Here is a 16,498-nt window from a genome sequence, read left to right on the forward strand (position 1 = left end):
CCCCCGTCCCCGCCGCGGGCACGCCTCCCCTCTCCCTCCCACCTCTCCAGCTCACTCTTTGCGCCAGCGCAGCACGGTTCGCCTTTTCCTTACCCTCCCTCCCGCGTAGCCTTCTGGGAAATGTAGTCGTAGGAGGTGCTGTTGCCTGCGGAGCTTGCCGCGAGAGCCCTTCCGAAATGCACAATTGCGAGGCTAAAAGAGACCAAAGCCCCGGGATCTCCTCTTTTAATCCTTATGCGCACATTCTTTCTGTTACCAGCCCACTCTTCAAAGCTCAGTGCACACACACCCCAGCCCCACACTTCTTTCTGCCCAAGACGCCCCTCCAAGCCGTGCCTCCTCCAGCTGGCTGGCGCCCCTTCCTGAGCTGGCTGCCACGAAGCGACTTCGCTCCCCTGTAGATGGAGTAGGGTAGGTGCAGGGAGGTGGGCGCTGTGAATCAGAAGGGCAAGGGGAGGGAGTCTGTAGGATGTACTGAAGGACACAGAGGTTGGAATGGGGGAGGGTCCACAGATCCCGTGTTTTGCCTCCTCTGTGGGAACCCCACGCTCCCCTGATGCGGAACAGAGGGTTGGAGTGGCGTTGTCCGGGTTCGGGAGGACCAAGCTGAGCTGACCAAGATCACCTGTCAGGATGACAGAAGGCTATCTCCGAACCAGAGCCAGCCCCGGAACTGGGTTTGCAGCATCTCTGCTGATCTGTCTCTCTCCTCCTGAGCACTGCGATCGATACCCTCCCTGTACTGCCGCTTCCCAAACCCTGGCTGGATCCTGACTCCATCCATCACTTTGGCTTCTTTTTCTAATGACTATTTTCTCTGCTGGAAGGGCTGCCACCAGACCTCAGCATAGGGAGATTTCTCATCAGATCTGTCATTTTCCTTTCTAAAGCCTGGAAAATACCTTAATCATCCACCTCTTTCTTCTTCTCAGCTGATAACGTTGCTTCCCACCCTCATACAATCAGGAGACAAAAGCTCACCCCTCCCCATTACATCAGAAAAGATATACTAATTCTCGTATCCGTCCTCAACCCCTCACACCTAATTCCATATTCATTCCTTCACCTAAGGGGGAACTGAATCCGAGACAAATAAATCACGCCTGTGACTTCGAGACCTCAGATTTTCTGCTTACTTTCACTTCAGGAAGGTTTAACTACCTCAAGGATGCTCTCTGAGGGCAGAGATTCTTAACCTGAGAACCAGAGATAATCCCTAGGGGGTCCAGGAACCTGGTGAAATTGCATATAATATTGTGCCCAACTGTATTTTTCTAGGGAATGTAGGGCGTGATTGGGAGAGAGAGGTACAAGTTTGTTCAGCAAGAACCTTTCTAGTTAAGAGGGCAAAGCATATGGCGTTCAACTCCTGATGGGAAGCTTGCCTGGGTCACTGGTGGTAGGAGAGCAAATGGAAACAGTATTGTGGAAGCCACTCTCTCACCTCTTGAGTTTGCTCTGAATTTGTTAATGACTCTCAGTTACTTTGGACTAATTGATACCATCGAAAGAGATGTCACCAGACTGGGGCCTGCAGAAACAACTTCTCAGTTGGAAAGGAGTGGAATGATGTTTTCATGGAAATGTAGATATTTGTCTGAGAACGTAAAGTGAGGGACGGAAGAGAAAAACAAAATGCCCAGAAGGGCTCCAGTCTTGGCTCCTTCGTGGCAAATGCTTGAAGCACTGTTTATTCCAATGTGTAACAAGCACCAGAAAACAACATGCAACATTCTCCCCCCACCCTTGATCTGCAGTCCTGGAAGTAGGAGACTTATGACCATGATAGTGATGAGAACTCATGTTCAGGAAATGTCCTAGGTGGGCGCCCTGGCAGAGTCTGAGTTTACTAGGGCAAAGGGCAAGTGCCTTGCCTGTCGGCCTCCTGCAGCAGCTGGAGAAACCAGACACCTTCTTCTACCTCTGGCCCCATTAGGCAAAGTGGTGGTGCCAGCCCTGGTTGGAGGAGAAACGAATCCTATGAGGACACTTCTGCCCTTGGGCACTTGGCCTAGCCCAGCCCTGTAGAGGTAATGAGGTAAAGTAGTCTTTCCTCTTAGGGTGACCAGGGAGAGAGAGGCCATAGCCTAAATCAAGGCTCTTCTGTCTAAGAACAAGCCAGCCTCTTGAGGAGGAGAAAGAGCTTTCTCTGCTCTATGGCAAGTTATGGACTAGTAGCACTTGGCACGAATACATACACACCCACCCCTTTCCCTAGTGAAGGGCCCGCTGCTAACTCTGGCCCCAAATGAGAGCACTTTATCCATCACATTTATAAATATGTACACAGAATCCAAACAAAGTTCCAGTAAAAGATGCTCACAGACCCTCACAGGGGCCAGCTTCAAAAAAAATCAAGGTCACCCTTTTGTTTTCTGTATCACCAGAGATGTAGGTAAAACTGTCCCCCCCCACAACCCTTGAGTAACCATGGGGACAGCTCAGAGAGGTTCAGACTCAGAAACACTCTCATCCCCATTTCCTCTCTTCCCTCCTCAAATCTTTTCCCCAAAATAAAAACGAAATAAAACAAAAAGCTAATCATTTCACTGAAGGACCCAGAGCATTTAAGGAAGTAAAATCTCACGCTTCCCCTGTCATGTTGGGAAACTCTGACCTGAAGAAGAAATGATTGGCCCAAGAGCAAGAGTCCTGACTCCTGTGTCCCCGACCAGTGCACATGTCACTATGAATGGTGTTCAGGGAAGTGAGGAGGTTGGAGGAGTTGACTCAGTCCTGAGGAGAGATTGGCAAAGGGCATATTCACCTCTGGGATGATAAGTGAGCTAATTGGCACTGGACTGGAAAATGGCTGGATTCCACCTTCTTCATCCTTCCCTGGGCAGCCCTATGACCAGGGCGGACTGAAGTGTTTTGAGCTGAATAGGAGACAAATAGCCCTCACCCAGTCAGCACTGACTCTTAGGCCCTGGGGTCCAGAGAGAGACTAAAGGAGGTGTGAGGAGGAGATACACCAAAGACAAATTTGGAACTGGGTCCCGAAGTGAAGAAGCACCAATAGCATCGGCCTGCCCTGGACTGGAGAGGTGGGGGGAGGAATGGGGAGGGAATGGGATAGACAAATGAAGCAAGGGAGGAATGGAGAGCACAGGGAGAGGGCATGTCCTTTGGTAAAGGTGAGAAGGGGGAATATGAAAGGGGCCGGAGAAGGAGCAGTGGGGTAGGGAGGGAAAGGGAGAGAGCGAGGAAGAAATGGGCCCATCCATGTCTTGGGGCTTTGGGGTAACTTAGCTTCAGGATGGCCCTTTGGGCCCTTCCAAAGCCCCTGTCTGGACCCACGGGAATGAAAGAAGGGCCTGGACAGACTTGGGAAAGGCTCTTGAATGCCTCAGACCCAAGAGGCTGGGGAAGGAAGATGGGCAGAGAGGTTAGAGAGGAGAAGGACTGAGATGGAGATGCTCCTAGACCCCTCACGTTGTGTCCCAAGTGTGAGACCAAGCCCAAGAAGGAGTTTGGCAAGGAAGGTAAGGAGTTTCCAGGGCCAGTGCGAGTTCAGAGTGTTGGTGGCAAGTGCCCCAGCCTAGAGGGGCAAGAGGACTGAGGAAACAGAAGAAACCGATTCCCAGCAAGTTTCCTGGCTTTAGTTTCTTGAAGTTTCAGCTCAGTCACAATTTATCTGCTTTCTGCCGAGTCTAAGCCTCATCAAGACCCTCCTCCGAAGGCTATTTTCTAGGCTAGTGGGCCTCCCCGGTTCACACATGGTAGGCTCTTTGGGCAGGAAGAGGCCATAAGAGTGGAAAGCATACTGAGCTCAGCCTGTCTAGGGATCAGTGCAGACACAGATGGCAGTCACCAAAGAGGGGTCACTAAACCACTGGTGGGCCCTAGCTGCAAGGGACCAGGGAGAAGGCTGCCAGCCAATTTTCCCTACCCCCAACTTTTATTGAAGCTGGACAGAATGATAGAAGTGGCTGCTAGGAACCAGTTCCGGGACTCTGGTCTTCTGCACCCAACCCTCACCTGCAGCAGAGGCTGTGAGGGTCCATACAACCAAGTAAGATGCCTGGGTCCAGGCAGTAGACCAGAAGCACTGAGCTCCTGCCATCCGGGACTCCAGCAAGAAGAGGGATATGAAGCCACTGGGAGGTCTGCCCGGGTTTCCGACAGCTGATGCCTGCCCATCCAACGATGTCTCAAAGCTTAAAACCCAGGATGATGGGGAGGAAAGTTGGAGGAGGAAGAAGGGGGAGGTCCTGGAAGCCGGAGATGGTTGAAAAGGTGCTGTTCTGTTCGGGAGTAGCCAGGCTGGGGCTGCTTACTGCTTCTCCACGGCTCCCTGCTCAGCTGTGCTCTCCTGGCTGGGGCCCTGGCCTTGGTCCTGGCCCTGCTCCTGTCCATGCCATGGGGTCTCCTTGAACACAAACCAACAGTTCCCAGCCCACAGGAAGAAGTTGATAAAGCCGAAGAGCTGCAAAGACATCAGGAGAGTTTGTGAGAAGGGTAAGGGGGCATCATGGGAACAGGGCGGGGAGTACCTGTGGAGGGGGGCAGGAGGCGAGAGACTGTAGGTGAGGGGGGGTGCTGCCCAGAAACACAGATGGCTACAAAGACTAAAAGATAGAGAACTGGATATTGAGGCAGAGTTCAAGGTCATCATCCACTAAGGGGTTCTCTGGAGAAAGTGTCTAACTCTATGTATAGCATGCACCCAAACTTGGTGGCTGGAGAATCTGGCCCCTGGAGTGGAGCATCTTGCAAAGCATGCTTGGAGCTCCATGCTTGGAGCAAGGGCTCTAGTAGCACTTCCCACAGCACAAGTGGGGCCTGTTCCCAGAGCCTTCTGCAGGGTGGGTGTGGCCAGAGCTGTCCAAGGTGCTCCTTTTCCCTAGGGCCAGGGATCCCATCAGGGATCCAGCCAGGGCTATATTCAAATAGCTAGTCAAAATAGTTTAAAACCTATCAGCAAAGTATTTAGGAGGAAGTGTACCGATGTCTGCAATTAACTTTGAAATGCATTAAAAATAAGATGGATAGATGAAGAGAGGCAGACAGATATGTGATATGTGATAAAGCAAATCGAGTAAAATGTTTATGGTAGTCTAGCTGATGCGTATATGGGTGTTTACGGTAAATTCTTTCAAGTCTGCTGAACATGTGTAAATTTTTACAAAATGTTGAAGGGGGGCCGGGGTAAAACCTATCGGCAGGGTCGCCAAGGTCTAGAAGGCTCCCTGGTGTGCTAGCCATTAAACTCTTCATTTGCGGGGCCTTCGGAAGGTTCAGGTCATTTTCGGGGCAGGCCTGAGGTGGCTGGGATGACAGGGGGCATTTGAGACCTCAGCTATTTGCCAGCCGGTATTTCAATGGTCCGACAATGGGGATGGCCAAAAACGAGCATCGCAGCTGGACACGCCATTGTCAAAGCCCTTTTCCGGTCTGGAGGCCTGAGTGACAATGAGCCCTCCTCACTCCCTTTGGGTCTGCGCTCAACTTTGAGCCCTGCGTTCCTCCTTCACACACACATATTGTAAAGGGGCAGGAGGAGTGGGAGGCAGTCACAGACGGCACGCCTGGAGGTGGGAGAAAAGAAACAGGAAGGGTGTGCAGGAGGAGGAAGGCACAGGAGGCTGGCTAAGTGGCTCTCAGTCTCCCACATTCCAAAATGTGTTTGCAGGGTCAGCTGGAGGCCGGCACCCAACGCCAGGTGCAGGGGCACTGGTTTCAGGTGCAGGGGATACCAGCTGTGGGGACACCTCCTCTGTTCTCAGAACCTGCTGCTGGGACGAGCCTGGGCAGCTAGGACGGTGCTGCTTCCCCCAGACCCCTCTGGTGGCCGCGAGTCTCACCACAGAGAGGTTGGCCAGTCCCATGGAGGGTGTGGCCCCGGCACTGCACACTGCTTCGTCTCCGTGGCACACGGACATGGCTGCAGTCAGGCTGGATGGCTGTGTGGCCCCCTTGACGTCGGTCAGGCCCTTGCCCCAGGCAGCCGCAGCCACCAGCCAGAAGAAGGTGAAGGAGACAGTCACACAGAAGTCCTGGGAGGAGCAGAGGGACAGGAAATACAGTCACACCCCATGATTCCCCACTTCTTGCCATAACACACTCAGGTCCCCGGGTGCCAGGACAGCCAGCTGTTTCCATTCTACCTAATGCTTAGAGCCTTAGGGATCCCAGATCATCCTGAAGAATCTTTTCACTGCCATTAAAGGAATCCCGCCACCAATGGCTCCCCCTGCCCATGCCCTCGGAACTGATGTCAAGTAACGACGTACTTGTTACGTGACCTCATCTGCTGGTCAGTGTCACCCCCAAAACCCTAGTGGCCTAAACTCCCCAATCTCCCTTCCCAGCCTTTCCTTTACATTTTGTTTAACAGTTTTTAAATTTTTTTTAATGTATTTCTCAATTACAGTTGACATATAATATTATATTCGTTTCAGGTATACAACATAGTGATTAGACACTCCAGTCTTTCCTTTGATCACCACTGCTCAAAGGACACTACACAATAAGTAGCTTTTCCAAGGGCACACAGCTAGTAAGGAACACAGTATTTGAACCCAAGCAGTGTGACTCCTGAGCCTGACTCTTGATGCTACCGTGCCTTCCGTGAGCAGAGTGAGCAGTGGGAGGTTGGTAGGGGCAGAGTCCTGAGACTTGGGCCTTCCAGTGGCCCCAGGAACTGTGGGAGCCACAGCATCCAGAGGGACACACAGCAAAGAGCTGTGAGGGAGATTCAGGACGTTCCACATAGGGTTGTTGGAGACCCGGGAAAGCCGCCATGGTTGTTCCCCGCTCCGGCTCTGACCTCAGCCTCAGAACATGCATCCCCCCAGTTTCTCCACCCCATCCTGGCGCGTGCGGCTCACCACCAGCGGGAAGCGCCTGTTCTCCGTGTAGAGGCTGTGGAATCGCAGGTAGAAGACTAGCGCGGCCATGGTGTAGAAGAAGGAAAATATGCCCAGGGTCACGAAGAACTCAGCGGGGGCAGAGAAGTCCCCCACGAGGTCCATGGTCTTGGAGGTGGACTCATCGTCACAGAGGGGCATCTCATACTGGACCCGGTTCAACCTGCAGGTGGCAAGGGAGGCCGCCCTGAGCCGGGGACAGTCCCCTCCCCGTGGAGGTGGGGCCCCTCCCTCCCCAGGGGGTGGTCTGCGCCGGCTCTCAGCCTCCAACTCTCACAGAGCCCAGAAGGGGCCGTGCAGGGAGGACTGTGTCGAGACAGGAACACCCCTAGAATTCCAGTCAAACCCTGCCTCCCATTCAGCCACCACCCTGCACTCACCCACCCTGCCCCATATGGTAACCGTGTATTTCCAAGTTTCTCCAGGCCCCTTTAGGTCACAACCGCAATATATATAGTCCATCTATTTCTGGTAGCCAAACCACCAGGGAGATCAGCTTCATTCTGCCCCAGAGAAAGCACAGGCCACGGTGGCCAAGTTAAGGTTGGAATCACCCATTCTCAGGCCTTCTTTAGTCCCCCCAATGAGACTCTATTGGACAAAGCAAGAGAGAAAAAGAAACACCCCTAGTATATACAAGAGACAGTTCATCTAACTTGGTTGCTGCTGCTAGAAATTTCTGAAAAAGTGAGCCCTATCCCCATTCTCCTCTGAACACTTGGGCTCCCTTGTCCCCACGCTCCCAAATACCCAGAAAAAAATATTCTCTTCTACCTCCTGGTCAAGGTGAGCCTCCTTGTCTTCTGGTGGTACCAGGTGAGCACCCACATCAATGCTATAGGATCTAAGTAACAGCAAGCACTAACGAGTACTTCAAGTTGGCAAGGAGGCTGCTGGGGGAGGGGCGGAGAGATCACCCCAGCTTCCCCAGGCCCCCATAAGCCTCCAGCCCGAACTGCGTGGATTCTTTCTTAGGAGCTGTTGTTACCTGCTATTGGTTATCTATGGACTGGAACACTATTATAACAACGGTCTGTCTGCGTTTCCCTTGTATTTTTCTCTGGTCAGTTTGTCTGAAATTCCTAAAGGGCAAGAAGGATCATGCCCTCGAGTGGCATGCCACAAAAGGTCCAGGTTTTTGGAGGAAAAAGAGACCTAGCAGGTCCTGCTGATCCAGCGAGAGAGGCTGTGTGGGGTCAGGACGGAGTTCTGCTCACCGGAAGGGATAGCCGAATGAGACAATGATGGAGCTCACATCCTTGGGCTCGTTGTTGCAGCGAACCGTTGCTCCTGTCTCCCCGCTGTAGGAACCGCAGCACCCGAAGGCGAAAACAGCAAAGAGCTGAGGGAGAGCAAAGTCCTTTTGAGAGTCAGAAGGTCTCAACTGGCCAAAGAGCATCCCTTCAGAACCACCCTCCGGCTCTCAGCAGGTGCACATGGGGGATGGTCAAGTCCCTCATGGCAGGGACCCAGGGCTTCCATTGGTCTTCCAGCCGCAGGGTGCTGTTTCCACTGTGCAGGGTGCTGGACCAAATAACCAAATGAATAAGGCTGACTTTGAGGGGTGTCTGGAAGGGACATAAAGAGAGGGGAAATGAACGGTTTCCAGGTCTCCCATTGGATGTGACATTGGAGACCATAGGTAGCCTCTTTAAGGTGATGACCAGCACAAATCCATTTCCAAAATCCATTTAGGCTTTTGGAAACTTCTAGCTCAAAACTGGACTTGAATTTCCTTCCCCAGGGAGAGGTGCCCTGGAAATAGATTCCCCTGCACCAACCTTGACTGAACACGCATGGAATTCTTTCCTTCTCCTTTGAAGCTGTCATCGAACCTTGTCATTACCTTGCGGCCAGCTTCCGTTGGCTTCCTGCCTCAGTGGAGGTATATCTGGAGGGGCCAAGGGGGCAGGGGGGCCGTGCCACTGTCCCATGGTACTGCCAGCCTAACCCCTCTTCCCCCGAAGGCACCTTCTCTTGCAGCATCAGTGCCGGCTGGGGCCCCTGAGAATCCTGGCTCGAGCCCAGAGAAAAACATCCTCCACTTGCTTTATCAGCTCTGCTGTTTCCCGAGTGGTGTCTCCCTTTGTCATTTGTTGACACTGCCATTTCTCAGGGTTAAGAACTGGAGGCATTTCAGGTCCCTTAAATGGTTTTCCTCTCATTTTACTAAACTTCCTGTCTTGAGTGAAATGAAATTCCCTCATCCTATGATTTCCGAATTTCTTTCTGGGGATACATACTTTGATTAGGAAAGGAGGTGAGAAATTGGAATCTCTCGTTCTCCCACATCATCTCTTCAGGCCCCATTTCCTTGGCTTGTACATGATGTAATCATTCTGATGAAGGAGGGAGCTTATTCTGCTATTTGTTCATTTTCCGTCTGTTTTTCTGTGACTTGGTGCCTCAGACATTAAGCACCTAGAAGACAGTTAATCTATACCCAAGTCCCACATCCAGAGTTTAGAACAGAGTTGTGTGGATATTATTTGGGTACTGCTTGATAGTGGCATGGAGTGAAAAGATACCTGGATTTGGAGTCTGGAAATGTGGGTTCTAGTCCTGGCCCTGTCACAAGTTAGCTAGGTGGCCTCTAATATGTCACTCTGCTCTCTGAGTCTATTTCCTCATCTGTAAAATGAGGGTTTTAGAATAGGCAATCTGGAGGCCTTTGCCAACCCTGCGGTTCTCTCACTTTCTGAGGGTGATGCTCTCAGTGTGCTCTTGGCTGGACCTGCCAGCAGCTGCGCTGTGCCCCTGCAAGGTGTCCGGTGCCACGGGCCCGCCTTGCATCATCTGGCCAAGCACATCTCCTCCATGCGGGAGCCACCGACCCCTCCCCCACGATGGTCATAATGACCATCACTCCCTTTCCAGGGGGTTGAGTTCAGCCAAATAAGAATTGTCTCCATTTCTAAAAACATTCAAAAAAGGAGACAGTGTAACTTCTTCACCTGACTTAATTTTGGAGGCTGCTGTAAATCCCTGGTGATTCATCTTTCTGACAGAGCTGGAGAGAAGTCACCCAAAGCCTCCGCATCATACTCCAAGTTGCAAAACTGGTGTCACAGAGCAACTTCTCTACTTCCTCAGGGGAATTCTCTAATCTCTCGTTAGCTCTATGATTCTCTGATTCCCCTTAGAAGCTTGCCTATTCCTCTTAGCTTCTGGTTTCCAACTGGACACAATTAGGGTGTCACAGTCTAGGAAGAGCAGCACGGTTGGATGTGTTTTTACTCGTTGGCAGTTAGTCAGTGAATGGCTCCATGCAGGTTCCCTAAGAACGTACGTTTTCCTAACTTGGGGCAATGAACGCTCAGTTATGGAGCCTTCTCTCCCCCAGCACTCTCTTGGCAGGCACTCCCGAACATCTTTAGGAAGATGACATTCATTGCAATTCTATTATGTTCTAGGCGCACTGATCTGGGCACTGTTACTTAGCAGTAAACAAAACAGAAAAAAATCCTCTGTCCTTGTGGAGCTTATATTCTAGAGCTGCTCTATCCACAACAGTAGCCACTAGCCAAGTGTGCCTATTTAAATTTACATTAATTAAAATTAAGTAAAATTTAAAATTCAGGTGCTCGATTATACTAGCCACATTTTAAGTTCTCAACAGCCACATGTGACAGCAAGTGCCATACTGGACAACCTAGTACAGAACTCTTCCATTATCATTACAAGTTCTGCTGTGTCTAGATGATACTTTAAGATTCTCGCAGTCCTGAATCCTGCTTTATGATTCTTTTATGGGCAAAATATACTCATAATAACTTTAGTATTAATTGTATTCCCTTCTACTCTTCTTTGAAAGTCAAGAATCTCTAAACACCTTATATAAATCTTTATTAACCAGAATATATGATTAAGTCTGAATATCACACAGTCAGATGGTGCTAGACAGCAGAAAGTTTGCTATATCAGTGGACAAAGGGAGAATCTGAGGAGAATCATATGGATTCACAGACCACAGATCTAAAAGGATCTCAGAGATTCTCGAGCACCACAGTCTCATTTCACAGAGGTGCAAACTGAAGTCTCAAAAGATTAAGTGACTTTCCCAAGGTCACATTTAGCCAATGTGAGAGCCAGGCTAAGAATTTACATATCCTAATTCCCTGTCCAGTGTTCTTTCTGTTACATTCATTCATTAATAAACATGTATTGAGCATCTACTTCGTGTGAGGTGCTGGAGACATGAAGATGAATAAGACCCAGTGCCTGCTCTCAAGAGTTTACACCCAAAAAAGCAGAGTGGTACGTTCAAATAAACAACAACAACTACAAAAAACAAAAAAACCTTGCATCATAGAGTTATTAAGGCTGAAAAAAGAGATCTACGTGCAGGAAGGACTGTAAGGAGAGAGGGAGTGGTTCTGCACCAGGGGTGCAGGTGCAGAGAGAGACACCCTCTCCCAACCCTCTCTATCTTTCTGCACCCAATTTGCTTTCTTCCCTAACTGTGCCAGGTGACTGGGCCACAGGGAAGAGCGGGGAAAGAACTGGAACCACCCTGTTACCGAGCACAAGGCTCTGAGTTGAACAAACTGCTTATAAAGAACAGGAACCAAGGAGAGAGGGAGTCCTTGAGACAAGGAGGGACCTCTGGAGTTCTGGTGTCGACCAGCCCTCCTCGTTCTGAACCTGCACTGCTGGGGACAGCAATGGTCACACGCCTCCCGCCTCCTCCTGCCTCTGCATCTCTTTTGTAAGGTATCAGAATCCCCTTGTCAGTTTAAGGATGAGGCTCCACTTGAGTGCTGTGATAATCCTGTGTCAGTCCTGAGAACACTTAACATCCCGTCAATACAGGGCACACGGGAGATAAGTTGTCCCCCAAATCCTACTCCCACAACCACCTCATTGATTTATGGACTCTGGTAGTGTATTTTCACATTCCCTACACTTACTGATTTGAAATGGCTGATTTTCAGTACAGAGACCCCAGAGCCAATAAGTGACTTCGGCACATCAGAGGTGAATTATTGATCCAGGGCCCACCCAGTTAATAATAACATGATTTCTTTCTTTTCTTTTCTTTTTTAGTCTACAGCACCCAGTATTCTTAGGTGGTCTCCCATCCAGGTACTAACCCATCCAGGTACTCACCAGGCCCGCCCCTGCTTAGCTTCCGAGATCAGACAAGATCAGGCATGTTCAGGGTGGCATGGCCGGAGACAATAATATGATTTCTTAAGGGAACAACGACTGAGTAATCCAGGAGATTCTTTTGTACTTTATCCTCAAAGTGAGGATTTGGCAGTGACATTTGAATAATCCCACCAAAGGACATGCCTAGCCGACAGTCTGCATAAGGGAGAAAGTTAGAGGTCAGGGGAGGTTTGAGAATAGGAGGGAAGGGAGCCACACTTGTGGAATACCTTGGGTTGCCAGGCTCACCATGATCTTCCTGAATGCTCAGATGCTTTACAGATATTCTCTCCTGAAATCCACCCAGTGAGACCATGAGATGGGTCTTACCCTTGTTGACAGATAAGAAATCGAGGCCCATAAAATTTCATCACTTACTCTAGGTTCCCTGGCTAGAAAGCAGAGGAGACTGGATTTAAACCAAACCCCTTCTAGCCTCAAAATCTGCCTTTTTATTATTTTTTAAAAATTATTTTCCCAATCATTGGTCTATGCTCTTCTTACTTCATTAACTTAGTACAGGTTTACCGAGACCAGAATTGGAATTGGGGTGAGAATGATTAATTTTTGAATTTTAAAAAGATACTCTAAGCCGAGTTCCTGACTGATAAAAGAATAAAAACATTACTTTCGTCCCACTAGGATTGCTGTAAAAGCTTTGCTTTTTGGTAATAATGACAACAAAAGTTTTCAATTATCATTACAATAACTGCAAGATTTGTGCTTTTTTTTCTCTTCTTCTTCCTCCTCCTCCTCCTCCTCCTCCTCCTCCTCCTCCTCCTCCTCCTCCTCCTCCTCCTCCCCCCCCCTTCTTCTCCTCCTCCTTCTTCTTTTTCCAGTCAGGAACATTTAATCCCTCCGAGCAGAAAATGAGTGAAAGTCCCAAATGACATTTTCACTGTCATTTCTGGTGTGGGTTCCTGTGTACTTTCACGTTAGCTCCTCTGCAGAGACTCAAGGCAAGTGAAACTCATGCTCTGAATGCAGGCTGTGAGGATGGTGGTAAAAGCAAATCAAGTCTCCCGATGAGGTTGCCCTTCAAATGAAGGCTGAGCTCAGAGTCCGGCCCTGACCCCCTGGACTTAGCATTGTGAGTGGAAGGTACATCCCCTCTCTAAGAAGTTGAGGATCATAAAAATCAAATAGATCTTAACTCTCAGGGATCAGTACTGAGCCTGGGGGGAGTCTGGATCATTTCCCTAGGCACTGCTTTGTGCAGCCTTTATAAAAATGTGGTGGGTATTGGGGCAAGGGTAGGGGGGGGGAGGGGTTGAGGGAAGGATAGAAGGGTTGCAAGGGAAGCTTTTCAGAATCCCCCCATGGAAGATGATTCCATGGTCTAATAACCTCATTGTTTCGCTGTCCCTTGACAGTCTTTCTCAAATTTCCCTTAGATCCATTTGTCTAGTTTAATGATAAAATTGTACTCTTACATTTCAGGCTCTGCTCCACCAGATCACTCATAATGGCTCCCTAGTTCTGGATGGCAGTCACGTGCAGCCTTAACATCATTCTTATATGGCCCTCTCCAGCCCTCAAGTGGTGGGCCAGAACAGAAAAATGAGGGGAGGTGAAAGAGCTCAGTCAGCAGTTGGTCCAATTGCTCTTGAGGCAGAAGGGAGAGTGGAAAGTCCCCACCAGGTCCCAGAGTCTGCACTTGGAAGGTCCCCAGGCTGGCCCGTAGCCCCAGTCAGGGTCTCAGATATCCAGAGATAACCTCAAGTGCCCTATTGCTCCTGAACTCCAGATTTGATGATTTCATCCAAATGATGATTTTGGAATCAGTGACACGGTGCTAAGTCCTGTCTCCAGTGAGTTAAAAGCCCTTAGGAACTCAATCCTCCTCAGTATTAACAGTAGCGTTCCCTAGCTGAATTCTGTGCTGAAAGTACATTAATAAGTTATTCACACACCACTTGGTGGTGTGTGGATAGTCTAACTTAAATCTCTCTGTGATAGTACACTAAATGCTCCTGTCTAGTCTTTATGATTTGAAAGAGTGGCTGCACCTGTCCACATTCCTAACTTACGCCCAGGAGGTCTTGGGCACTGGGAAGGACAAAGAACATACCACTGTCTCAAAGTACCAGAGAAGCAAGGACACTATATTTCCTCTAGACACATTATAGGGGAAACTAAGGCTCTGAGAAAGTGATTGCTTCAAGGTCGCAGGGTAAGTCTGAGAAATGGCAATACTCTATCATGACAACCCGTTTATAGTAGAAGGGGACTCTAGGGTTGGTGTGATCAGCATTTGACTAATGTTGGAAACTGAGGTCCAAAGAAGTGACTTGCCCAAGGTCGCATGGCAGAAAAAGGCAGGTTCGGGTCTGGAACCCAGAGCTCAGCTTCCCTGCCAGATCATCTATCTTCTACAAGCCACATTTTGGCCACACTATGATTTTTATTCTTTTTTTCTTTTTCCTTTTATTTAAACCTAGAGCCATGAACTCCATTCGTTCATTCATCCACTCCCGCACTCAGTGACAGGAACCTGGATTACTTTAGTGACCTCGACAGGTCAACCACCAGCTGGGGATCCTGCCCCCTGAGTCCAACTCCAGGATCAGCCAAACCCGGATGGGTTTGGGTGCAGGACGGTTTCCACCGCCTGCCTCTTTTCCTTTTCTGTGCTCCTCCCCCCTCCCGCTACCGAGGAGCGGTATGTGCAGGATCAGAGTTCTGGAAAGGTTACACCCGGGTCCTCTCGCCCGGGTGAAATGTGAGCGCCTTGGGCAAAGGCTCCTTGCACATAGAAGGACCGAATCCGGGACTCCGCATGCCTTTGCTTCTCACCCTCCTGCCACCAAGGGCTGGAGAAGCACCCCAGCCTGCCCCTCCCCCGCCCACCTGTCACCGCCCCCCACCCTTCCGCAGCGGCCGGCCACAAGACCTGCCCGCCCCCCACCCTGGCCACATTGCTTCGGGTCAGCGTCACAGCCCAGGCTCCCGAAATAGCCCGCGGCCAGGGCAGCGACTCACCCACTGGAGAACTTTGATGAAGCCCAGCGGCTCCTCCAGCCGCCGCCAGCGCAGCCCCACGAGGAGTTGGTCCACCTGCGGAGACAGAGAGCGCCGGGGATAAGGGTGGTGGGGCCCCCCGGGAAAGCGCCGGTCCCCCTCCTCCCACCCACACCCGGGAGAGGGGTGGAACAAAGGTGCAGAAGGGGCGGCGAGAGAGCCCCCGGGGCGCGCGGGGCGTACCTGCCGGCGCGGCGACTTGTCCGCGGGGCGACTCGAGCTCTCGGTCGAGGACATGCTTGCGCGGCGTGGCCGGAGGGCGTCGCGGGCGCTCGACTCCCCGGCCTGGAGGCTGTGGGGTCCGCGGTGGCGCTGCGGGCTGCTGACCCGCGGCGAGGGACGCGAGCGGTGGGGGGGCGCCGGCGGCCGGCGGCGGCCCGGGCTCCAGGCTGGCGAGGCGAGTGGCGGGCGCGCTGCTGTCCGCGCTCACCGAGGCCGCGGCCGCTGCGCTGCCCCTCCGGCTGCAGAAAGCCCCCGAGTCCGATTCAAACTTGTCAAACTCGCGAGTGAACTTGGCCGCCGAGTCACGTGGCGTGCGCTCGGGAACCCCTCCTCCCGCCCCCTACTCCCCGGTCTCTGCCTGCTGGGCGCCTTAAAGGGACCTCTGGCCTCTGTGGGCAGTGCGGCCGCAAGGGGGCTCAAGTTCTTTGCCAGAAGCCTCCAGGGCCAGTCCCGAGGGAGACACCACGGCCGCTCCAACCCTCTGCCAAAGTCGAGAACTAGCCTGACGCCCTGGTGCGCACCTGCTCCAGCTTATCTTTCCCGATTTCCCTGGGTTTGGAGCCGTTTTCCCCTTCTTCCACACCCCAATACCCAGAACCTAAAGGATTTTCATAAGGTGTTATCAGGACTGAAAGTTCTACACGTTACAGGTAACAAACCTCTTGCTTCCAAAAGCTTTGAAAGCCGATTCCGACGAAAGGGGCAATAGAACATATATTGCTCACCTTTCATTCTGCCTAGTTAGGCGTTGCTTTAAGTTTTAAACAACAAAAGGCATTCTTATGTAGTAATATAAAAGATATTAATCTTTTAAAAATATAAACTCACTTTCCCATTTTCAGCCATTACCACTTAAATGAGTGAAATAGTCTGAGAAATTGGGGGCTCTGGGAATGAAATTTGTATTGAAAAGTTGACATTGTTGCATTATGATCGACCTTAAATCGATTCCTGACTTTCAAAAGGTATTCGGCAGGAGCCCGAGTGAGCAGTCCTAAATTTTACACTTTCAGGTTATCAGATTGTAAATGTAAATAGCGAAAGGTTAAGTGATTTGTCTAAGGTCATGGAGTGAACCAGTGGGCGGTGCCAGGAGGAGAGAACCTGAGTACCCCCCAAATTCACCTCCTTGCAACGTTATTCTTGGGGGTCCTCTCTGGTACTTCAGAATAACTGTTTTTGAACAAAGCATTTAGTTATTAGTAATCAATTCATTTCCCCATTGAGTAAGT

General features: G+C 50.7%; 1 protein-coding gene across 2 annotated transcripts; it reads right to left on the bottom strand.

Annotated features, from left to right (window-relative positions):
• Positions 1-71: 71 nt before the first annotated feature.
• On the bottom strand, positions 72-15,376 carry SYPL2 (synaptophysin like 2). Of its 2 annotated transcripts, XR_001598205.2 has the most exons (7): positions 15,228-15,376; positions 15,006-15,080; positions 8,090-8,214; positions 6,834-7,035; positions 5,808-5,999; positions 3,982-4,429; positions 72-192 (listed from the first exon to the last, which is right to left on the bottom strand). XR_001598205.2 is itself a non-coding variant. In XM_016155666.2 (6 exons), exons 1-6 carry the CDS (start codon positions 15,279-15,281, stop codon positions 4,277-4,279), a joined length of 801 nt encoding a protein of 266 aa, XP_016011152.1. In that variant the 5' UTR covers positions 15,282-15,376; the 3' UTR covers positions 1,665-4,276. The 2 variants fall into 2 exon arrangements, 1 of the variants encoding a protein (XP_016011152.1); XM_016155666.2 differs by lacking the exon at positions 72-192 and having other exon boundaries at positions 1,665-4,429.
• Between the last annotated feature and the right edge of the window lie 1,122 nt (positions 15,377-16,498).

This window comes from Rousettus aegyptiacus, unplaced genomic scaffold (assembly GCF_014176215.1).
Source record: "Rousettus aegyptiacus isolate mRouAeg1 unplaced genomic scaffold, mRouAeg1.p scaffold_m13_p_17, whole genome shotgun sequence".
Lineage (NCBI taxonomy): Eukaryota > Metazoa > Chordata > Mammalia > Chiroptera > Pteropodidae > Rousettus > Rousettus aegyptiacus.